General features: G+C 53.5%; 7 protein-coding genes across 7 annotated transcripts; 3 read left to right on the top strand and 4 right to left on the bottom strand.

Moving 5' to 3' along the window:
• Positions 1 to 4,792: 4,792 nt before the first annotated feature.
• Positions 4,793 to 6,616, bottom strand: J4E85_010749 (uncharacterized protein; the record flags this gene model as incomplete). The annotated part of the gene is made up of 3 exons (XM_051474955.1): positions 4,793 to 5,147; positions 5,197 to 6,022; positions 6,172 to 6,616. The coding sequence occupies 3 exons, from the start codon at positions 6,614 to 6,616 to the stop codon at positions 4,793 to 4,795; spliced, it is 1,626 nt and encodes a 541-aa protein (XP_051321172.1).
• Positions 6,617 to 13,356: 6,740 nt separating this feature from the next.
• Positions 13,357 to 14,666, bottom strand: J4E85_010748 (uncharacterized protein; the record flags this gene model as incomplete). Its single annotated transcript, XM_051474954.1, has 2 exons — positions 13,357 to 13,908; positions 14,298 to 14,666. 2 exons carry the CDS (start codon positions 14,664 to 14,666, stop codon positions 13,357 to 13,359), a joined length of 921 nt encoding a protein of 306 aa, XP_051321171.1.
• A 351-nt stretch (positions 14,667 to 15,017) lies between these two features.
• On the bottom strand, positions 15,018 to 18,035 carry J4E85_010747 (uncharacterized protein; the record flags this gene model as incomplete). The annotated part of the gene is made up of 1 exon (XM_051474953.1): positions 15,018 to 18,035. The coding sequence occupies one exon, from the start codon at positions 18,033 to 18,035 to the stop codon at positions 15,018 to 15,020; it is 3,018 nt and encodes a 1,005-aa protein (XP_051321170.1).
• A 311-nt stretch (positions 18,036 to 18,346) lies between these two features.
• Positions 18,347 to 19,129, top strand: J4E85_010746 (uncharacterized protein; the record flags this gene model as incomplete). Its single annotated transcript, XM_051474952.1, has 1 exon — positions 18,347 to 19,129. One exon carries the CDS (start codon positions 18,347 to 18,349, stop codon positions 19,127 to 19,129), a length of 783 nt encoding a protein of 260 aa, XP_051321169.1.
• An 893-nt stretch (positions 19,130 to 20,022) lies between these two features.
• J4E85_010745 (uncharacterized protein) lies at positions 20,023 to 21,377 on the top strand (the record flags this gene model as incomplete). Its single annotated transcript, XM_051474951.1, has 2 exons — positions 20,023 to 21,121; positions 21,181 to 21,377. The coding sequence occupies 2 exons, from the start codon at positions 20,023 to 20,025 to the stop codon at positions 21,375 to 21,377; spliced, it is 1,296 nt and encodes a 431-aa protein (XP_051321168.1).
• Positions 21,378 to 21,889: 512 nt separating this feature from the next.
• Positions 21,890 to 23,218, bottom strand: J4E85_010744 (uncharacterized protein; the record flags this gene model as incomplete). Its single annotated transcript, XM_051474950.1, has 1 exon — positions 21,890 to 23,218. One exon carries the CDS (start codon positions 23,216 to 23,218, stop codon positions 21,890 to 21,892), a length of 1,329 nt encoding a protein of 442 aa, XP_051321167.1.
• A 157-nt stretch (positions 23,219 to 23,375) lies between these two features.
• J4E85_010743 (uncharacterized protein) lies at positions 23,376 to 23,799 on the top strand (the record flags this gene model as incomplete). The annotated part of the gene is made up of 3 exons (XM_051474949.1): positions 23,376 to 23,414; positions 23,465 to 23,717; positions 23,771 to 23,799. 3 exons carry the CDS (start codon positions 23,376 to 23,378, stop codon positions 23,797 to 23,799), a joined length of 321 nt encoding a protein of 106 aa, XP_051321166.1.
• Positions 23,800 to 23,923: the final 124 nt, after the last annotated feature.

The following is a 23,923-nucleotide window of genomic DNA, read 5'->3' as shown; positions in this document are numbered from 1 at the left end:
CCGCTTCGCGAGTGGCAACAGCCAATGAGTGCACATCGCGTTCCTTTCAGGCTCGACGTCCGAAGAGGAGTCGAGCGCACGTGAGAGAAAGTTCCGTGCCGGATGCTAGCGCGCCAGTGCCCAAAGCCAATGGTGCCAGGAGAAAGGGTTCCACTCCAGGCCCTACCACGACTGCGTGCACCAGACACGACTGCGCTCTTGCCCGCAGCCTGCCAGCTTCTCCTATTTACCCTGCGTGTGCAGTTTTCGAATGTGGCATCCTCGCTGAAGACGACTCGGCGCGACGCTTTGCGATTTGGATTGGCAGCAGCGCCCGCTCGCTTTCAGGATCAGGACTGGTATCCCGCTCTGCTGCAGCCCGACCCTCGCATTGCTGCTTACTCGACGCGACCCCCATCTCCGGACGCTGCGTCCTCGACACCACCCCAGCGCCCTCTGTCTCAGTGAGAGTTGACCCAGACCTCGCTCAACATCGCCCCGCCACTTACCTGCTCACTCCATTGAGCACGGGTCCCCCGCTATTCACCACACTCACCCCTCGACTGCCTGGCCGCACCAGAGGCAGTGAACGACTCACGAAGCTATTGTAGCTATTGTATAATTCGACTGTTGTTGCTACAACGATAGTCTGCCCATGTGAGTCCCCTGGCGCTCCTTCCTCAGCTGTCGTCTGGCTGCTCCAAACACCGCTTTTCAACCCCAAACGGCAGCAGCGTCACCTGCCCCGTTTCAATCAGACTGCCACTCGCGAGACCGGCCGCTGACCACATTGCTCCAGCATGTATCCCAATGGACATTTCGAGAACACCCGTGCAGCACCAAAACCACCCATCCAAGCACCGCAATCATCCACCAGGACCAACCTCTTCCCCGACACCAACCCCAACATGCCGGGCAACATGGTCGGCCGGAGTATGCAGTCGCCTGGTTTCAACAACGGCTCGCAAATGTCGCTTGTACGCACACAGTCCGAGAGAAGCGTCTCGACAACGGCCACAGTCAAAGAGGGCATGGTCAAGGTCAAGGATGCAAACGTGTTCAGAAGTATGATTTGGGCTGAGCGGTGGCTGGTACTGCGCGAATTCGAGCTGAACTTTTTCAAGAGCCCTAATGCCTCCAAAGCATCAACCACGATTCAACTGCGAGACATCCTCGGCGTGGAGCGATCAGACACGCAGCCTTTGTCCTTTGAAATCACCAAGGCTGCCAACACCAGCAAGGGCTCGTCCCCGCCCCGCGATGGCCCTACAAAGATCATTACATGCAAGGTCGAGACTGACGATGACGTCTACTCGTGGATCGACAGCATCTACCAGCGCTGTCCCAGCATGGGCGGTGTCAGCAACCCTACCAACTTCACCCACAGAGTTCACGTAGGCTTCGACCCTAACAGCGGAGCGTTCGTCGGTCTGCCGGTAGAATGGGAGAAGCTTCTCACTGCATCCGCTCTGACTAAGGACGACTACGCGAAAAACCCCAAGGCTGTTCTGGAAGTTTTAGAGTTCTACACCGAAAAGCTTGTCAAGCGCTCCGAGGACCCTCAGCAATACCCGAGTCTCACTCCGACCCCGCCAACAAATGCTGGAATGGAGAAACAGCTTGGATACGGTGGCAGCGGCAATTCTGTTGCGCCTCCGCGCCCTGCACCGCCTGGCAATTATCAGCGAAAAGACAGCTACAGTCAAGGCTATGGCGGTCAACAAAACTCGGCTTCGCAGCAACAAAACCGCTACGAACAGGATCGCTACGAACAAGATCGCTACGAACAGGACAGGAGGAGGCAAGAGGACCAGGTCAGGGCACAGCGCGAACGCGAACTCCAGCGGCAGAGGCAGGAGTACGAGCACCAACAAAGGCTGCAGGCTGAAGCTGAAGCTGATTGGGAGAACGATATTCCAAAGAAGGTTACTCCAGCGGCGAAACAAGAAATTGGCGGAGGCGGCTATTCGCGAGATCAGAGCCCGTCAGGCCAGAGGTACAACCCCAGCCGCCCTGCGCCATCCACTCCCGGTGCAAGAGGCCCACAGCAGCAGCCCCCGCGGCAGCCAGTCGCACAGCGTCCAGCACCTTCTGCACCTCAGCAACAGAATGGTGGCTACAGCACATCTCCTTCCAAAGCGCAGTCAACTCAGCAACGACCACCCATGGCCTCGAAGAATTCGAGTGGCCAGGTTCCCAGGGTTGCTAATGGTCAAAACCAACAGCAAAAGCAATACCAGCCAGGTGCTGCACCCAAGCCGTTGAACGTTGCTAAGCCTCAGAATGCTCCTGTCAGTGATGCAGTGAAGAAGGCCGAGCAGGCCCTTACTGCTAAGCCCAAGGAGGAGCCAGCACGGAAGGATGTGCGCATGTCCAGCATGTCCGAAGGCGAGGTCATGGCGAAGCTCCGGGAGGTCGTATCCAAAGAACGGCCACTGGACTCGTACAACAAGCAAAAGAAGATTGGTCAAGGTGCTAGTGGTTCCGTGTATGTTGCTCGCATCCGTGAAGGTGCCACTTCGCCCATGGCCCGAAGGGTTATGCAAGAAAATGGCCCACGTGCACAGGTCGCTATCAAGCAAATGGATCTCCGCAACCAGCCACGCAAAGAACTTATCGTAAACGAGATTATCGTCATGAAGGACAGCAAACACCCCAACATCGTCAACTTCTTGGACGCGTTCTTGCAAGAGGAGCAGTCCGAGCTCTGGGTCGTCATGGAGTTCATGGAGGGAGGTGCTTTGACCGACATCATTGACAACAACCCTTCCATTAGCGAAGACCAGATCGCGACGATTTGCTTCGAGGTAAGCTATGTAGCATGGACTTTCGGGAATCTACACTGACAATCATCAGACCTGCAAGGGACTTGAGTACCTTCATAACTTGAACATCATCCACCGAGACATCAAGAGTGACAATGTCTTGCTCGATGGCCGTGGCAATGTCAAGATCAGTATGTTCCCGCCACGTAACCTCCATCGACAGCTTGCTAACCTTTAACAGCCGACTTTGGTTTCAGTGCGAAGCTCACCGAGCAGCGCAGCAAGCGTGCGACTATGGTTGGAACTCCATACTGGATGGCCCCTGAAGTCGTCAAGCAAAAAGAGTATGGCAACAAGGTCGATATCTGGTCTTTGGGTATCATGGCCATTGAGATGATCGAGTCTGAACCACCGTACCTGAATGAGGAACCGCTCAAGGCTTTGTATCTCATTGCCACCAATGGCACTCCTCGTCTCAAGAAGCCAGACAAGCTCTCGAAGGAGCTCAAGGCTTTCTTGTCGGTCTGCCTTTGCGTCGACGTAAAGTCCCGAGCGAGTGCCGGAGAGCTGATCAGCCACGACTTCCTCAAGAGCGGATGCAGCCTAGCGAGCCTATCTCAGTTGCTTAACTTCAGGAAGAACGGCGGCCACTAAACCCCTACTGGGCACACCACTACAGCATGAAGAGTTCTTCCGGTTAGAGCCACAAGAGTAATGGCGAGCTGTTTCATGCTTCTGGACTTCGATACCCTTTTCATGTACATTTTCCCAGCTATACCCAAACTTCTCGGCTTCCGTCCTTACCGAACGATCGACGACATACCACGAAACCTAGGAAGGCGTCATTCGCTTGGGCAATATCAGTCTGGTCATCTGTACCCTCTGGTCGCTACGGAATTTGCCTCTATACATCCCATGTAACTACTCCATCCGCTATTCGCCTTCTCGTCCGTCTTTCAGAGCGCCAAATCAAGCACCCTACGAGTGATACATCTGCCTCCAAAGTCTACAAACGGTGCTCAAAGATTATGGAATTTGGAGGAGTGAGGTTCATTGCTCAACTACAATACCAAGTCCTTCGCTTCGGGCCCGATATGCGTGCGTGCCAGGCAACTTGTCATGTTTGTCCTTTTCAATGTTCCACAGCGTAGCGATATCACACGGTCTGGCAATCTTAAGCATCCAGGCGCAATATTTAGGGCTCTTCGTAATTAAATCCTTTGGGAGTACATGTGGATACTGATAGATTCAATGGCAATGTCATAAAACTTCAATGCGAGCTCTTTTTCTTTCGTGCTTGGCTGGCCACCAATGTCGCAACATGGCTGACCATTCGTCACGTGCCATGAACACTACACCTGATCCCACCTCATCAACGTCTCCACCTAATGTCCCTTAGTAGCGAAATCAAACTGCTTTTGCAGGCTACAACAGACTTGGGAACATCTGACAACCGGTAATGCATATCCAGGGTGGCTCTCTATACCCACACCAGTCAAGACAAAGTGAGCAGAGTTACAGTTTGGGTCTACGACTGCGTTTGGTCACGTCTATCTTCTCCTGATATGGATGTGTTGCTGCATCCGCGCAGCTAGAACTCATGGTGCTGGTTTGATCTAAGGATACGATGGCGAATATGGGTCTGCAATAGTAGAGAGAATGGGTGACAGAGACGGGACGCGGAAAGAATGGGATTCACGCTCTTCCTTCTATGGTGCCAGAGCGCTGTGTGGGCAACCGGGGAATAGAAACTGTAGGTTGTGGGAAAAAGAAGAGACTGCTTCTGCGAATACTGATTGAATTGAGATCTAGACGCGGTAGGGTGACTCGACGTTGAGTGATCGATGATGGTATGCTTGCAGAAATGCCTGAGATGTGCCGAAATGACAGGAGGATGATGACTCGCTAAGATGCATCCAATTAGGATATATGACGTAAGAGATCAGAAAGAGATGGGATCTTGACTGCGACTTCTAGAATGGAAGAAAGGGTAGCTTGAGGGACTTGGGAAAGTGCGAGGGACTGGTCGCGGCGGGTTTGGCAGCTGGTCAACCCAAGCACAGCAGATGCGGGCTCAATGCGATGGTGCTAGACTTGGGACTAAGCATTTCGTCCCACCATCCGTCGTCGCGCTGGCATGCCGCGTCCTGATTTGCAAGCCAGGTGCGCATACCACTGATACGCCTGAGCACGGGTGGGAGTGTGTTCTTGTCGCCCTCTCGTATTGGTACGACGCGCTGGTATAGGCGGTCGCGCTTGTCTGAGTTTGCTGTGACTGCAGCGATAAAGAAGGGCCAGACGGGGTAGATGGCGGTGTATAGTGGACCTTTCACTGGTAGCGAAAGGAGGAGAGTATGGAGTGCGTCGGAGAGCTCGAGGATGGAGGAGTGGAATCTTGTGAACCTGGAGACATGTCAAAATGTGAAAGCTTTAGACTATATAAGATGCTTACCCGTAGACGCGACAGCGCAGGTAGATGAGCGCGGCGAGGCGAAAGGCTTCTGCTGTGGCGAGTAGGATTTCTTTCTCTGGCCCATCTGGCTCTGAACTCCACTGCTTTAGATCTTGAAGCTGTTTCTCTTGTGCTTGGGCGTACATGAGTTTGTTTAGTCTGTATGGGCCCGTCGGAAGGGATGTTATGGATGAAATGAGGAAGAGCAACTGAGGTGAGACTCCCAGAGTAGTCGAAGTCCTGGAAGATTCGCTTGGCGATATACTATCCAACCAGTTCGTGGTCTCGAACGCATGCTGCCGAGTGTTGCTTAACTGGTGAGAAGTTCGTGCGGTACGTGCCAAGATGAGCTGAGCGTGCAAGAACATGACGGTGTCAGAGTTGTGGGTGATTGCTTCCGGGGGAATCGCATCGAGCACATTAGCGTGACATGACCAGCACATTAGGGAGTCGTCTTGATTGATCAGGCCGTGGTGCATCAGTAGCATGCTAGTAGCCAGGGCACCGTTATAGTGATGGCCATCGCTGATTTGTGATGCTAGAGCTTGAAGTGCTTGCGTCGAGTAATACAGTTCCGCTTGGTGATAGGTATCCTTGTCTTTCGGCATCTGTTCGCAGAGGTATGATGCTGAGAGACTGAGGATAGCGTAGCGTGTGCTTAAGCAAGTATCCGCAACCTGTAATAACGACGTGTACACATTCGTCTGCGATGCAACGGTGCGACCCGGGCAGATGCCCCTGACATAGAAGTCGATGAGGAAGTTTTCCATATCTGCGGCAGCGGGGACCGTGCTAAGTGGGAAATACTTGATGAGACTTGCGGGTCCTGTCTCCTGTGAAGATATGCTGTCACGAGAACGGACAGATCGCGTCGGACTACGTGAGCATATCTGTAAAGCTTCTACAGTTAGCATTGGTGAATCGACTGCTCAAATTAGCAAGCTACGTTTGATACTTTCACGGTGAAACGCATACCTTTAGCGCCGATAAGATCCGACAACTCGGACAGAAAGTCTTGACAAGCGTCCGCCTTCGATCTCTGAATGTATCGAATGCGCTGAATCACCAGCGCTACTGCGTTCGCGTCTTTCACCAAAGTAACGTATGGCTGTCGTTGCTGAAGTGCTGCTTTGAACTTTTCGAACTGGTTGCTATTGAGCTCGCCCAACCGCCAATATAACTGACCCAGGACTTCGAGAAGCACAACGCCGGGGCCTTCACTAATCATCCACTGTCGGATGACAAGCAAATTCCGCCTGCTGTTCCTCTGGTTTCCCTCGGTTGGTAGGTCGACTACCCGCCCAAGGAGTCGGTCGATATGTGTGCAGTCTAGACTTCCGAAGTCCGCGGTTATTGAAAGATGTTGGAGAGCGTCGTTGGCGGCCTCGAGAGCTTTGGCGAGCCGTCTGTCTGCGTCCATAGTGATGCGCTGCACGGCCGATCGCGTCGGTAACAGTACGTAGAATGTGTTAAATATGTGTGCCGTGACTCTGGAAAGAGAATTACAACCGTACCAGACGGGTGTTGCGGGCTGGGCTCCACCGAGGATTGTTATATCGCGTTTGACCCAGAGAGAAAATATGTACTGAACAATGGGCCTACATCGAAGTAAATGGACAAGGGGAGGTGAAGCATAAACAAGAGACAGAAGCGCCAGAGGCACGGTACCTTGTCCAGCATCGCGTCTGAAACTCTGCAAGCATACGGTGCACGCAGGTGAGGCTCCGCCTTGCTCGCCATGATGAGAATGCACATCAAGAGGCTGACTTCATGCAGGCTGGGCTGCAGATGAGGCCGTGTAAGTCCCCGATTTAGGTCACCACAACGTTAGCTAGCGCGAATTTGGCGAGATGGAACGGATGTGGTCATGAAACAACATGTTGACTTCCAGTTTCCCAAACGCTGACAGGAGAAGGCGCGCCACCACCTGGGCGTAGTACCCGTAAGGCTAGAAGGATGGGGCTATTCAGCGCAGACGTGCGGCACAGCGCTTGGAGACGCATGGAGCACATGGCACGGCGCACGTCGACAAGGAATTGTTCGCGATAGCCAGAAGAACGTTTATGGACTTGAGTCGTCTCTCGCCGGGAACGGCTACGGTTGGCGAGTCTTGGTCATTGTTGTTGGCGAGGTACAGGAAGGGCGAGCTTGAAAGAAAGGGTGAAAGCCGGCGAGCCAGCCGAAAGAGGAAAGGTGCATACTTTAGCGACGACGGTGAGGATCACTCAGCCACATCCCCAGCTTGAGTTTCCCTTCAATCGGGATTTCACCCAAAGACCATGCCATCGGCGCGCCGCTTCTGCAACGTCGGTGCACACTGCTCTCCGCACCACCGACGACCTCATCAGGGCCCGAGCGAGGCAATCGCTCTCCGACGTAAAGTACATGCGCGCAAAGCCTCGGATGCCGAAGAATGGCCTGTCGGGGGCATCCGCTCCTCGTGGGTCTGAGCGGCAAGCATCGACCTCTCGTTCCTACGTAGCTGGCTTGATACCAATCCGGCTGTCCGCTTCCTGCCTTTACAACGATCGCGAACTTATTGATCATTATGAGGCAGGTGTGATCCGCTTAAGGTTCATGAATGCCTCTGCTAGCTCTCGAGACGACGACCGACATCAAAGTCCTTTCACCCGGTTGACCGCTAGATGCAGTTGTCACAGGATCAAGACAACACAGCCACGATTTGGTTCCAGGCATTTCCAGCTGCGGCTCCAGGGATCTCAAGGTCCAGGCAGCTCTTATACATCTAATAGGTATATCTGCGCAGGGGCCGAGTCGATTTTGAAACGCTAAACCGGAACGGTATAAGGAAAAGTGACTTCGATGAACAGTGCATTTGTTGAGAAAAGCATGGAATTTGACGGAAACTGATGATACGCAAAGTCCTACTACAGCGCCACAAGGGCTGCCACAGGACGTGACTGTCATTCCGTCTTCAGCTTCTCGACGCAAAGCCACATGCCCATAGTCTACTAGGTATTTGGTCCGCTTCAAGCGACATTTTCGGGTCGTTCGACACGCTGGTACGCCGTATTGTTCCACTCTTGTTCAGCAAGATGGTCTGTGCTGGCATTATCATGAGTAAGCTTTCCCATCGACCTAAAGCCCTTACCAGCAGGTGTCCAGAGGTCTGAAAACACTCGATCGGGACGAAACACTGTCAATGCTACAACTGCAAGGACTATCATTGGCCCTTCTAAGACCATGAATGTAGCTTCGTGGTCAGCCAGATCTCCGCCGAAACCGGTTCAGAGCTCAGCGACACGGTATATGCAGCGCACACAGATGAGCACAGTTGCAACAAGAAGGCTCCACTGGAAACAGATGATGTTCTTTGTCCAACGAAGCTGGATGTACAATGGTGGCTGGGTGCATGGCAAGCTGCTTGAGATCTTCGCATGCCGCAGACGGAGAGGGAATTCGCCCCCAAAGAGTCAGGAAAAGAGTCAGGGTGATGATTTGGGATATCAGACCAGCGATTATAATCTTGACTCCCGTACTTGAGCTGTCCTTGTCTCCTGCAGTTGCGGCCATACCACCACCAAGAACTTGTAGGACAAGAGCGAGCGTATCGCGTGCGACGAAGACCTACCCTCAAAGATTGGCTTTTACCCTCGGATAATCGGCCCCGTTGACTACGATGTTGCGTCCGAACGAGCAATAGATGTCGGCGGTCACGAGAGTAAGTGACATGGTGGGCGCAATGCAGTCACTGACTCCTGTTAGACATGGACGTCATACACGGACGGGGTAACATACACAAATAAGACGTTCATGCTGAAAGGGTCCAGGTTGAGCATTATGCGGTCAACATATCCCACTGCCTCTCCGAGGACGTCAGCGCACATGGTACCCGTGAACGACCAGGTCTTGTTTCGGATGCCATAACACAGCTGTCCACCGAACCGTGTCAAGCAGCAGAGCATGTAGGTTACGTTTCCCCCAATGTTGGTCGATATTCGATGACTTGCCAGGACTCTGGACATTTGCCAACTGAAGGCATGTCTTCAAGGTTGTGCTCGTTCACAACTAAGCCCTCAGCGACACCGTGATCTCACTCCATCCGTTCGGTGCACTGTATTAGCTTCCGCCGATCTCGCAAGTGGTTTGCGCATCACTGTTGTGAGCTTTGGCGTGTGCCTGCGGCTGATACATAGCCACCGTAGTTCAAGCGAACATTACTGGCGCAGGCGCAGCGGGAGGCTACCGTTTACAGGCCTTCAAACATGCGGAAATAACGTGATTGGTCAAACGTCAGGATTTTCCCATCGGCTTGACTGGTTGAACTGAATTATCAGAATAGCAACGAAACAAAAGGGTGCAGGCTGAAGCGAAGAGATCTACAACGGCGAACGCCATTGTTGGAGGAGCTGGCCAATTACGCACAGGCCAACCTCCCCACTTCGCCTTGTCTCCGTCCTCAACCTCAGGCCTCCCAGGCGCAGCGATCCTTCGCACAACAAACATCACTCCTTCATTGGTGCTATCGACGCAGACAGAATTCGGGAGCGGCTTTTGCAATCATCGCAAGCCTGCTCGTCGTGCATGGATCAGGACGAGCCAGCCCTTCTACGAGATCAACACGCCGGTTGCAGCTTCCATGACATCTCCTTACTCCTCGAATCTTATCCCGTCTCTTAACTTCGCTATTCTACCATCTCCACGGCGTCCACTGCTTTTGAAAAGTTGCCGTGCTGGCTGCTGGGCCTACGGGATAGATCATCATGTTGTCGCCATTGCGCATGCTGTGCTCCGGATCTGGAGACGTGCTAGATGGCCATTGGTATGTACTGCTCTAAACCATATAATATTGTGCAAATTCATGTTCCCGAGTATTGCCTACTTGGAAAGCCTGCATTCTGCTCATAGGTAAGCCCAGAACTGTCGCAATGTAACAGTTTATACCTTCTTTCGGCGTTGCGCGTCTACTTCGATTACCAGCCCTTCATTACTGTTAGTCGACGTCGATCCAAGTGACTCTGGTTCCGCACTGGGTATCGGTATGTTTCGAAACGTTTCGTCTCTCTTGCACCATTCTCATGTTCCTGTGGCTGCTAGTCCGGGCACAGGATCTGGCCCTCTGGTCGGTATACAACGAGTATACGAGCTAGTCCATAATCGGTGACTTGCTCGATCAAAATTTCAACAAGGGCTATCGCAGAGCGCTCAGCGGACAAAAGAGCCTTATGATAGACGAACGACCTTCTGCTGGTCACTTTGAAGATGCCCCTTCTCTCGAAGTGCATTGAGCAGGCTCATTCAACAGATGAACATTCAGCCAACTCGGACTAAGCAAGTACGCATATGCCTCTCGCGATGTAAGGAGCTTATTCTGAGACGTGAGTACAGTACACATGCTCGAGAACTTTGTTTTACTCCACATCTCCGGAGATGACAAATGGAGATGATGAACCTGCTCCATCCCAAATCGTCGACGCAAACACATTTGCACCAACCGAGTCTAGCGTCTTGGCAGACCATCCCTCCCATCACCCACTGGTAATGAAGCTGCTGAGTTAATTACCATCCCTTAGCTCACTGGCATTCAACATTTTCTTTGTTTCTTTCCACAAGTTGTCGATCGAGACACTTAGTTCATTCACTTTGGAACGTTCGCCTTCGAGGCAGACCAGAGATGTTACTCCTCGGAACATAGTGGATCACATTGTTGGTTCACCAGAGAGAGCTTTCAGATGACAACATATCACAGGGCGGAAGGCGAAGGCGTATGGACAGGAGGATTGGTGTCGTTATCGCCGAACCGATAATGTTAACATGTCGCTCGAGACGTGTATTCAATTTAGTGGTTAGGCGAGCGTTTGTGCATCTCAAAGTCTTGCAAGCTGGTAGAATGGAGTCTTCTACTTTACACTAGCTGGATGTCTTGTTCCTCGACGTCCCAATTCACCCATTCCTTGCTGTAGTCGTGACCTAGTGGATACCAAAAGATGGGCTCGCCATCACCCTTGTACGAATGTGAGCCCAATAACATAGTCGACCCGATATATTTGTATTGTTGCTTTCGACAAGTCTGTCGCAAGATGCAGGGCAAGCAACAACCAAAGATGATTGCGCATGAATCGTCGTACTCGGTAACATCAGGAGCCAGACCCATGTATCCGCGCCTGGTAACGATGAATCGCCTTCCTTGTACGTAGCCCTGGATGTAATCCCAAACAATCTTAGCACTAGATAATAGATCATCGTCGATTTCGTTTTCATGGCCTACCGATCCGTCAAGACAGTCGGCGTTGCGACGTGTAATGAATGCATCCCTAGCCCGAAGCCAATATTCCGCATTTCCGCCCATTCTACCGAAGCACAGACAATCTAAGAAGGCCTCTAGAATGTGAGAAGTTCCGTAAGGCGAAGTGTTGAGCGTCTGAGCGACCATGCCCCAGATTTCATCCAATATTTGCCACTTCTCCTCTTCGTCTCCATGGAAGACGTCTGAAGCATACCAAACGCTATCGAGGATAACACCTCTTGCGGAAAGGGTACAAGAATCTATGATTTTGGGATGATTAATGGACCCGTCACGAGCGATGGCACGCTGCCAGCGTGGGATTCCTTTTGCCGAAAGTGACCACCTACGAACATCCCAGCGTGGTACCCATGACGGTATGTCAACGAACGGTATGTCATCGATTTTCCTGTTCCATTCGTAATCGTGACAAACATGATCCAGTATGGTAATGTCGTTTCTCTCTTGAATATATTTCACTGCGAATTGATGATACACCTCTAGAGGTGCTAGGTGGTAGTCGGGGTTCATAACAAACACACGCTTGGAGTTATTATAGAGCTCCATGAAAGCGTATACTCTATCGCGAGCGTCCGATAGCTGCAGCGTTTTCCCAGTGCTGAGCTGTGATAACAAAGAACTCGTGGGCCATTCGTCCGCCGTACATATAGTTTCAGCAATGGCCTTCTCTTTCTGTCTGAAAGCCTGCGCATGGGACCACACAGTCCCTTCCCATAATTGGAATTTCCCGTATATTCCGCTCCCACGCATCAACAACCAAATGTATAATCGCATCAGCTTTTCCCAGCTAAATTCGCTATTGTGCCAGAGGACTAGACCGTAATGCGCAGATGCCGCTTCTCTGACAACCCAACCACGCCTGAACCAGCTTTGACGGAACAGGTTGAGCATAGAATGCCAGCGAGAGTCGGAATGGAGGGTATCATCATCTTTGAGGTGAGGAAAGGCACCCTGCGACGTATCGATGTGTCTGCAAGTCTCGTCGATCATCCGATTGACGTCATCCACTAAAGAGCACGCCAGTGGTCCATGGCCATTGTCCTCAGATCCAATGTAGATCAAGACACACTTCGCCGACCGATATATATCCCCCATAATGGCTACCTGGTGCCCCTTCTCTTCCAAATCATCTTGATTGATGCAAATGCCATCAGCCCACAGCTTACGCCGTTTATGAGGGAGTCGAAGTCGCCGCAGCACATTGGAAAGACTCTTGGTGATTCTGATCACGCGGCCGTCGCAGATGATCTTCTTGTTCTTCTTGCTTTTGCCCCAGACATAGGATATAGCCTCGAATGTTGTCTTGGCCAAGGGCGCTGTCTCTAGACTGCATTTGAGAGGGTCGTTTCCGGTGCCTCGGTGTAGAACGATGTAGCGGAAAGACCCATCACGAGGCAGCTCGTTATATTGGTATGGCTGAGGAGGCGGGGTTTTGTGGGGTTTGCGTGTCATTGTGAAGGCTTCGCTGGCGTGGCCGGCGAAGGGCGTTGAAGTGATCCTTGGTATCGGAGCGAGACGTCGATTGGGAAAATGGAGAGCGAGCGAAGGGTGTGAACGGTGAGGCTGGGGAGTGAGAAGAGATTGAGAATGAACAGGCTGAAAGCGGGGAAGATGACTTCCGATCTCGTGCATGATATTTGCAACCATGCATTGCTACCCATGATGGCAGGGGCTGTGCCGCATTGCTGCATACACAACACCATGTCTCGATAAGAAAAACGTATCCAAAATGACCCCAGCATCTCCATCAATCCCAACTATCTTGCATGGAATGTTAGTCAGATCTACTAGAACATAGAGATTCTGTTTTTCTTTGGACTCGCGAACAGCTGATGTGCCCCTGTACATATACCCCATGCTGTGAGATGCTTCTTGAAACCCACCAATAAGAGTCGCTACTTCCTCGCCATATCCTGCGCCACAATCGCCCGAACATACCCCGCCACCTTCTCCGCCACCGGCACCCCGTGGCGAATACAAAACCCATGCGGCCACCCCTCCCTCTCATCAATCTCCATAATGGGTTTCCAATTCTCGCCCTGCCCCTCCACCTCTTCCACCCCATCCCCACGACTAAACCTCCCGCGAGTGTGGATCAGCGCATCCCTCGTCGCATCAGCAACCCAATGGTCTTTTCGCGCGAACAAGAAGCGCAGGATGGGCCGCGGGTGCGGATGCTTGGTTGCGGGCTCTGAAGCGGCGGCGCCCCAGATCTCCTCGTCCCAGATGTCGGTGTCGATTTGGAACATCTCGTCGCGAGCCATGTGGAGCGCTTCATGGATGCCGTGGGGGGATTTGACGAAGGCGGCGGTGGTCTGCGCGGCGTCCGTAGGGAAGTCCATGAATTTTGCGATTAGGGTTGTCAGAATGGAAATGGGCAGGAACATGGTAAGAAAGTTGACAAAGAGAGCTGCGAAGGTCGCGAAGTTGGAGTTCTTCAGGAATGGCTACACAACACTGTTAGCGTATGTCGGGAAGATATGTATGAGGACGCGTCCAACAAAACAGTCGGGCCATGTCTCAACAGATAGCGAGATGCATCCCAGGCTCTTGGAGTTGCGATATCTCTCAGCAAAGAGCACCTCCTCGCGCATGGGTCGTCGCAGGGGATGATTCCCAAAAACGACTCGAATCTCCAACAAAACAACAAGAAAAAAGTACTCACAGAAGCCTTCATCCCACTCTCACTCCTCGCAATATCCACCACCGTCGGAAACAGCCCCACCGCCCCAACAACCCTCGTCTCAAAATCCTCCCCCACCATCCCATGCGCCCTCAACCTCCTAACAATCTCCAAACAAATATAACTCCCCACACTATGCCCCACCAAGATCACCCTAACATCCCTCGCACCACCACTCTCCTTAACCTCCTCCACAAGTTCCGCAAGCTCATCTTCCGAATGCCTAATCTGGTCTTGCAACCCATACGGCGGCTGTTTCCGCCATTTCATCGTCTTGATCTCAGCGTCGTTCATTTCGAAACCGCTGAGACTGCGGCCGTAGACTTGGAATTCTGTGGATCGGTCTGAGGCCGTGTTGTGGGTTAGTAGCCCGTAGAGGTGGGTGAGGAAGGTGCGGTAGTATTCTACGAGGCCTGGGTTGCCGGTTACGAAGTAGATGAGGTAGGTGCGGGATGCGGGTTTCTTTCCGGGCTCCGGGGGTGTGCGCAGGTGGATCTGTGAGGCGGGGGCTGTAGATGACATTTTTGGTGGTGCATATATTATCGAACTGATGATCGAGGGCTGTGGAGGGGGCTGAAGTGCGATTTAAAGAAGCGCGACTTTTGATATCTCGGTCGCGCTAATGTTCTAACCGGGGATCGTGCATGGGGGCGCTATGCTGCGTGGGGTATAGCGTGCGCCGACGGCTTCTAGAACCACGGACTGTCCTGACCGACAGAGATCGACCACCGAACTTCGAAAATATGTGAAGCGTTGACATTATACAAGAAGATAGCGAGCGCAAAACAGGAAAGTTCGCTTGATATTACCAGGCGGATCGGGTATCACTACATCTTCCAATGACTAGTCCTTCATCAACTTCCAAGTGCATGCTCAGTCCTGCTTCAGAAACAACTCAAGCACTCCAACCATCTTCTCTTTCCTAGCTGCCCTTTCCTTCTCTCTACCACCATCCTTCCACTTGACTAGACAATCCGCAAAGACAACAGCGTAGTTCCTCACGATAAGCTGGCGGATAGCCTGTTCAGGCACCCGACTCAACGTCTTCCTTCTGACCTTGGCTTGCGGACTGGACGGAAGGCTCATATCCATGCTTGCTCTCTTGTTGCTATCTTCCGGGCGCGGTTTCGACACCTCAGTAATCTGGTTCGCGATGTTTTGGAGAAAGGAGAGAATGAGGAGGAAAGTAGCGTTGTGGTTGGGTGCTGTTGCTAGTACCTCCAAGATGGTCATCTTCTCGTCGTCAGATGTGAAGAAGGGGGAAGATGCACTTTTCGAGGCCTTCTCCTGACGGGCTAACGCTTCTTCTAACTTCTCCCACAGACTCTTGGTGATCACGCCGTCTGTGAGGCTGGATAGAAAAGTGATGAGGGCTTCAGCTAACATCTCGACTCGCTCGGTGCTGCGAGTCTCCGGATAGAATGCGTCGACGAATGGGGTATCGCAGTCCAGCGCCTCATAAATCCCTGCAAGCTCGTCCTCTCGGTCATGTCCACCATTACTTCGACCTTCAACAAAAGGCCACCCTGCGTTGTCCTGCCAAGGCGCCCTCTCCCCTTCGCTCTTGGTCATGTCCCATTCGGCCAGGGTTCGCTCCGTCAGGTCTTCTATCGCCTCGGTCAGCCGAAATACTTCCCTAGGCACGCTCCATTTTACCTCGCCACGGGCTGGTATCTGGTTTTGCAGCTTTCTGATACCGCCTTCGGGAATCTTGATCAGCTTGTCGATAGACCGTGCAAGTGCCGACGGTTGCCAGTGCGCGCGTATTGGGAGGAAGTGGTCACGTCCGTTTTCGACGCGGAGGACGAGGATTTCGTCAAGCACGGCATCTCCTTCGTTGAGATCGCGAACTGAACTGGTACTCTCAATCTTGAGTTTCAGCTCGACATTGAGTACTTCGGCAGGCGCGAGCGTGAAGTATTGATGGATGTCGTCTGGACTTGGCTTATCAAGTTTGTCTTGGGCTTTGTCAAAGGTAACAGAGAGCCATGGCGGGAACGGGCCGGCAGGTTGGTCTTTGTCCACCGGACGATCAGCGAACCCGAAGGTGGCTGGTACCCGACCAGTGTTTGCGATGGTGATGTTACGTCTTGTAGACTTTGCGAACTTGACGTCACCGAAGTCGACACCTTCGAAGGTGCTGTCTGTTTTGTCTCGCCCGTCAGATGGAGAGCCAGTCGCCCGTTCTACCACTACTGCAATCGACGGGCGGCCTTCGTTCTCCTGGCGGTCTATCTCACGAGCGACTTCGGCATGAATGGCGGTCTTCAGCTCAGGGATCACGGCGTCGTATTGTAGTTTGAAGACAGCGTCCAAGGGTTTGTGGTCGGAGCTGAGAACACGCATGTGGGTGGTGTAATACTCGAGCAGTATCTCAGCCTGAAGATCGTCTTTAGTCTTGATCGGCTCAGGCTCAGGGTCTTCATTCTCATCGTAGTCGTCGTCACCATCGTTGTCTTCGTCGTACGCGTACAAGACATTCTTGACACTGTTGACATCGTAGTCGCCTGGCAGGTCGATCCCCTCCATCTCTTCAGCATGCTTACGTGCCGCCTCTTGTTCCCTGACTCGGGTATCGTACTCCTGTTTAGATGCTCGCGTCCGGTAGAGGATGCGATCGCACCAACTAGGACAGCGACGCTTCTCACTTGAGTCGAAGACGCCAACTTTGCCGACGTCGTACTTGTAGGACGGCAAGAACCGAATAGGGCCTTCTTCCCACCCATCATGAAAAGCCTTGTCGCTCTTCATCATCTGGTGCAACTCATCGTGCGGTAGTAGGGATGAGATGGTGGTTTGCAGTGAGGCTGGATCGAGTTCTGGCGGCATAGGAACGGCGTCGCGCGCTTCTTCAGATGATTGCTTCGAGCCATACCCGGAGTCGTCAGATGTCGAAGTACGACCAGCATTTTCTTCTTTGTCCAGGTCTTTCGTATGTATGGTGAGCAGGCGGCGCACGTCGTCGCCTGGCATGCCATGGAGACGATAGTTCAGGTCGCCAAACCAAAAGGCAAAGTCCTCGTCGCCTAAACCTTCACCGGTGTTCTGCGAAGAGCCTAGGGAATCTATTACAGGATCGAAGCGTGTTCGGGAGTTGATCTGGGCAGCGTCCCAATTTCTTCTCTCCAAAGATGACTTGTCCGCTCCAGCCGCCAGATGGGAATTTATGAAGACGAGCCGAGTTGTCTCTCCCAGAACGATGCGGGTCGTGACACCGCCCTTGTTGCCCATGTATCCCATCAAGCCAGTGCCGACACTTGTGGTACTAACATTCTTGATCTGCGGTAGGACAGCTGGGGAGGCATAGATGACGAGCCACAGGCCAATCAGCTGCTGCTCTGATACCAGCTGATAGCCCTTGGGCAGCACAGCTTCCAGCGAGGCTTTCCATTTGTTCGCCGTGGAGGGATCGGTGAAGGGTCTCAGAGCTTCTGCGGCAGAAGTGATGTCGACAATCTCCTGGAGGCCCAGCACGTAGATATCGACCTCTTCTCTGCCGGGGACCTCTACTGATTCACGGTGGGGGACAGTCGGTTCTGATGTGCTATGCCGTGCTTCCTGGGCGGCAATGCTCTCTCTGCTGCCCTTGGCGTGCTCTCCAGGGTCGGACACGCCGAGCCCAGCGAGCGACTCTTCAATGCCCTTGCCCTGGACGAACCACTTGCCGACGTCTTGCTCAGTGCCTTTTTGCGCGCCCGTGTTCCAGGTGCCGACTTTGATGCGCACGTTGCGCGGTCGCGTGTACTCGGCGCGGCGCTCGTATAACGCCTGCGAGAGCGATGTCTGGTGGGTGGTGATGGAAGCTATGCTCGGCGTGCGCGGATCGAATGCGCCGGGGATGGTGGCATCGAGGCGCTCAGTGGAGCGCACGGAAGAGGCGTCGGGCGCCATGGCGGGGTGAAGGAGGAGGGCGGAGGGCGAGGGTGGGCGGCGAAGGTTTGCAGGGAGGCGATGCAGGGTCTGCGTGAATGTCGGGCAGTCATCCCATGGCGATTACTCTGTGTGATTAAGCGGGCAGTTGAGCCACAGTCCGCTGCTAGCAATGACGATGATGAAGAGCCGGGCTGGCATGGCTGTGCTTAGCTCCCCGCGACATCCCACGCTGCAGGGCAGGAGCTTCCAGGGCTCGGTGCCTGACTACACCAATCCCGTCCACACTCCCTCTCCTTCACCTCCACCGCAACAAACATCCATATCGAGCCATGGCGCCACACCGCAAAGGCCGCGCAAACCAGAGCCAGGCGCCTCCCCAGCCGTCAGACTACGAGACAGACGCGCCGCCTGCTGTCGACGTGCCCCTCCCACCACCGCGATCAAATGAGGAGCTCAACTTCTCCGTCCTGCGTCGCGAGTACGCCGACCTCGTCGCCATAGAGCACGTCACGCCATACGCCGCGCTGTATACCTTCAACCTTGAGACGCAGTCATGGGAGAAGATGGGCATTGAGGGTACTCTCTTCATCTGCCAGCTGACTCCCTCGCCCATCGGGGCCGAGCGATACTGCGCCATCATCCTCAACCGTCGCGGCCTGGACAATTTCTACCAGGAGCTCACTAGCAGTGAAGAGATGGAGATATCCGATCCCTATGTCATCATCCAGGGCGAGCAGGTCTACGGCATCTGGATCTTCGCCGACCCACCACCTGCCTCAACCGCCAACTGCCGTGTCGAGACCGCCGCCAAGATGATGGACATCGCCGACAGGGCAAGAGCGAGCCGCGAAGCCCTCGAACCTGCCGTACAAGCGACCGAGCCTGCCGAGGCCGCTTCCTCTGCCCCGATGGGCCGCCAACTGTCTCTACGAGAGCTCTTCGGCCAACAACGCGAACAAGACGCCGGTTTCAGCATACACCACCACAACACCCAACACATGCCGAGCATGCATCAGCAACAACCATACATGCAGAATCCTGGCATAGCACAGCCTGATGTGCTAGGTCAGCTCTTCATGAAGGCTAAGCAAAATCACAATGGCCTTGGCTGATGTGACTTTATTCCAGGTGCTGTACGACGGGAATTATTCGGCAAACGCGAATGCTCGCCTGCAGAGCCGCAGTCAGACGACACGCTTGTGCCTTCTTCGGAGCTCGACGCTCAAGTCAAATCAGCTCCGGAGCCACCCATGAGCGCTTCAAGTCATTCCGTCAGAGAACACGAGCGCAGTATTGAGCGCGAGAATGATGGATAGTCATTTGTCATTGGCCACCTCCTCTACGACATCACATGGATGTTGATGAGATCCGTCTCCATCTTCATACTCTACTGGCTTACTACGCACGAAGAACGCAAAGATCGGCAGATCATCTATATTCTTGTGTCTATCCAGATACTGCAGCTTGATGCGAGCCTGAAGGACTACTGGTATGGATCCCTCAAGAAAGGTTGCAGGTGCAACTGCAAGTGTCGTCAGTCTTGTGGACGACGATATGAGGGCAGGTCCATCGTCGTATGAACTGGGGTCAGCTTGCTTTTCAGTGCACTTTTCAGCGTATGTACACTATTACTACATCGATACCCTATTCCAAGTCTTCATCCGTAATCCAGTAGTGTAGACCATTCGGCTGAATGCAAGCATTATCTTACCATCGGTCATAGCCTTTCCCCGCTGAACCTATGTGAAGACTTAGATGCTTTAGCACTCATACGACGCGACGGTAAAACAGAACTGGGGTGTCTACTGTATTTTTTCTCTGAGTAAATGTCTAGTCCAGTGTCATGAGTGAAAGACACGAGACAGCTCAGGGACCCGGTAGGGCTGAGTGACCTCACTCCCGCAGATCCCTGCATACTACCCCACGGCGGGGCATGCACTCCCAAAAATTTCCAGGCGCAAACACTCTCACGACGCAACGAGCCATTGCACACATCCCACACACCATGTCTGAATCTCTCCGCGTTCTCCTAGTCGGCAACGGCGGCCGCGAACACGCCATCGCCTGGAAACTCCTGCAATCGCCCTCGATCGAGCACATCTACGTCTGCCCCGGTAACGGCGGCACCGCAACCCTCTCCGACAAAGTCACCAACGTAACCACCGTAAAAGACAGCGACTTCGCCGGCCTCGTCACCTTCTCCAAAGAAAAGAACATCAACCTCTTAATACCCGGGCCCGAGGCACCCCTCGTCGCCGGCATCGTCGATTATTTCCGCAACAATGGCCTCAGCAGCATCAAAGCCTTTGGCCCCAGCGCAGCCGCCGCACGCATGGAAGGCAGCAAGACCTTCAGCAAAGACTTCATGAAACGGCACAACATCCCCACCGCCGCCTACGAGAACTTCAGCAAATACGACGAAGCGAAAGCGTATCTCGACTCCATCTCCCACAACGTTGTAATCAAAGCCTCGGGTCTCGCAGCAGGAAAAGGCGTCATCATCCCACAAACCAAAGAAGAAGCCCACGCCGCGCTCAAAGACATAATGCTCACCCGCGAATTCGGCACCGCAGGCGATGAAGTCGTAATCGAAGAATTCCTAGAAGGCGACGAGCTATCCATCCTCACCTTCAGCGACGGCCGCACAATCAAATCTCTTCCACCCGCACAGGACCACAAGCGCATCTACGATAACGACCAAGGCCCCAACACCGGCGGCATGGGCACATATGCGCCCACACTTATCGCACCGAAAGACGTGCTCTCGCAAGTCGACAAAGAGATCCTGCAACCCACCGTCGACGGCATGCGCGCCGAGGGCTTCGAGTTCAAGGGCGTGCTCTTCACGGGGCTGATGATGACGAAGAACGGGGCGAAGGTGCTGGAATACAACGTCCGGTTTGGAGACCCAGAGACGCAGAGCTTGCTGGCGCTTATGGAGGGGGATTTAGCGGAGGTTATGGCGGCGTGTGCGGACGGGAGACTGGAGGGGGTGGATGTTAAGGTTTCGAAGAGGAGTGCTGCGACGGTTGTTGTGGCTGCGGGGGGGTATCCGGGGGGTTATGAGAAGGGCACGGTTATGAGGCTGGATGATGTTCCTGAGGGTGAGTCTCCTTTCTTTTTTTCTATGTATGAAGGTTGTGATGGTGCTGATGTGACATAGATGTTGTTCTCTTCCACGCCGGAACCTCTTTCGCGGATAACACGCTCAAGACTGCTGGTGGCCGGGTCATCGCTTCTACGGCTACGGCGCCTACGCTGGAAGAAGCTGTTGCGAAGGCTTACAAGGGCGTCGAGTGCATACACTTTGAGGGGATGCAGTATCGCAAGGATATCGCTGGACGGGCGCTGAAGAAGTAGAGGGGAACATTGGAAACATACGGCGTTTAGGGCAGGCATACCAAAGACTTCGTAGGAAGTAAAAGCTTGAGGCGTGGGATGCGTTACGTCAGAATTGAATATAGTGGGTGATGGGTTTTGGATCTTTGCATTCGATGTATGCTACTGGATATCCGAATCTCTTCGTCCAATTATGCATAGTCTGGATTTGCTATAGAGGAATCAGGCATGCATTGCGCTGATGTGCAGCAATCTTGCGTATAGATGATCGTGACGGGGACAAGACTTTAGCAGGCCAAGTTACTTATCCTCGTCGAGTTTTGAATAGTGATGATGGGGGACAGGCCTTCAATGCTCGAAACTACAATGGGAGCATCGAGCGAAGAGGACACGTCTTGATGGCTACCTACCTACCTACCTACCTAGCCATCACCTACATGGGAAAACATCGTGAGTTAGGCACGAGGAAGTTCGTACTCAGCAAGGCTCAATCCGAGAGCAATGGTATTGGCAGTGGTCATGACACGGCGCGATCAGGAGCTGTCAGCCGTAGTCTTGTGCTTCTTCTCTTTCTTATGCTTCTTCTTCTCATGTGACGCATCGTCATCTTCCTTTTTCCGCTTCTTCTGTGTAGCATCCTGATCGTCTGACACTTTACCATTGGACGCTTCAGTGTTGAGGGTGTTCTGCGGTTCAGGACCTCCTACAGTCTTCTCTTCTTGTTCCTTCAAGCGCGCGGCTCGCAGCTCATCTTTCTGCCGTATAGCGTCTTGCAGTACTGGGCTATTCCGCTTAAGGGCGTCTGCGGCCGCGGCGACACCCGCCTGTACCTTGTTCTGTCCATCGCCGCTGCCGAGCCATTCGTTGTCGTAGCCCCAGCCGGTGAGATACATGCCGATGTGGTAGCACTGTACGCTGTTCGAGTCGTAGGTCATGGGTTTCTCCTCTTTGGCGATGAGCTTGACGCCTTTGCCGAGAACAAGCTTGTTGAGCTGGTCTCTGGCTTGGGGGTTCTCGATGATCTTCTCCTTGAATCCAAGGAGTTGTGGGGCCCAGAGCTCAGTCAGCCATGTCTCTGCGGTCTCGAATCCGTTCTCTGGATCGGATAGCACGATTGCTGCGACATAGGCTTCGACGATGTCGGCGACGACTTTCTGGTATTGCTTGGAGTTTTTGTCCCACTGAGAGCGATGCTTCAGTCGGTCTGGGAACCCATAGGCGTTGGAGAACTTGCTCAGAGCCGAGTTCTCAACTAGTCGTTCGCGCCATGTGCAGAGGTCTGGGACATCGACATGTGGGAAGCGGTTGTAGAGGGCGCGGGAGGCAATGAGTTCGATGTAGGCGTCGCCGAGGAGTTCGAGTCGCTCGTAGTCTAGACTGAGGTCACCGCCGAGCGTGGAGCCAGGGATGCTAGGATCGAAGATGGCGGATCGATGCGTGAAGACGGCTTCGTGCAGATGGGGTTCTTTGATAGGCGGTAGGGGAGGCAGGTCCTGGGCGGCACGTACTTTGCGCTCGACGTATTCGGGTATGGCGACCTTGACTGCTTTGTCAGGCCGTTTCTCGTCGAGCTCGCGCTTCGCTCTGGCAGAGATTGGGTTGTCCCGGGCGCAAAGTAGGCGGCGGAGCTCGTGCGCGTGATGGAGGATATCCTTGTCTGCCCCGACAGTCGCCTCTTCTGCGACAAATCTGTCCAGCAGAGCCGTTAGTCCAGTCTGCATGTCCATGGACGAGAGCTCAGGCTGGGGTGGATGGGAATTGTGATTCGCGCCATTGCGATGCTGAGGCTGAGGCTGATGCCTCTTGTGCTGTTGGTCGCGGCCATAGTGATTGAAGCCTCCGCCACGTTTTTGCGACGCCATAGCTAGGAACTGTGGTTAGTCTTCGGGGAGTGCTTGGTGACGGCTTGGTGCCTCGAAAGTTGGTGAGAGGCTCAGTCGCGCTAGTCGGGAGCGCCAAGGGCACCTCCGCGACATTTCAGATATCGCCGCAACGCCGCGGACCCGCATCGCAGGCACAATGGCGGTCCCACGGCAGAGGGTCTTGGACCTGATGAGGGTGTGTATGATTACTGACAAAGTCTTCGTTCATCTCACTGACACGTGCAGGTCCAATGCAAAGTCTTCAACACCACGTACAACCCCGAACGCATCCGTCTCGGATCGCGCATCCTGCACCAGCGCCTCAAGGGTCCCGCCGTCGCTTCTTACTACCCGCCGCGGATAGGAACAATTAGTCAATTGCGAAGCCTCTACCCCGAACACCAGATCATCGATGAAGAAGAGGAAGACTGGCTGGAGCACCTGAATGTTGCAAAGTCAAGAGGAAAGGGCGCGCCCAAGAAGAAGAGGACTGCTGCTGGTAAGCACCATGCATCTAAGACGGGGTGTATGGACGATACTGACCCATTACAGAATCCAAGAAGTTCAACAAGAGGAAATAGACGGAGGTCATATGATACCAGTTTTGCCGACATTCACGATGGAGCAAAGACTCTTAATGATGTCACAGCATGCTACGAAGCAAGTGTACAAAATTCATGTCTCGGCGTTTGGCCTGAGCAAGTT

The sequence above is a fragment of the Alternaria conjuncta genome (assembly GCF_024043145.1).
Source record: "Alternaria conjuncta strain BMP 0040 chromosome Unknown scaffold_26, whole genome shotgun sequence".
NCBI lineage: Eukaryota > Fungi > Ascomycota > Dothideomycetes > Pleosporales > Pleosporaceae > Alternaria > Alternaria conjuncta.
The sequence above is the reverse complement of the archived record's forward strand: the minus strand, read 5'-3'. Positions and strand labels throughout refer to the sequence as shown.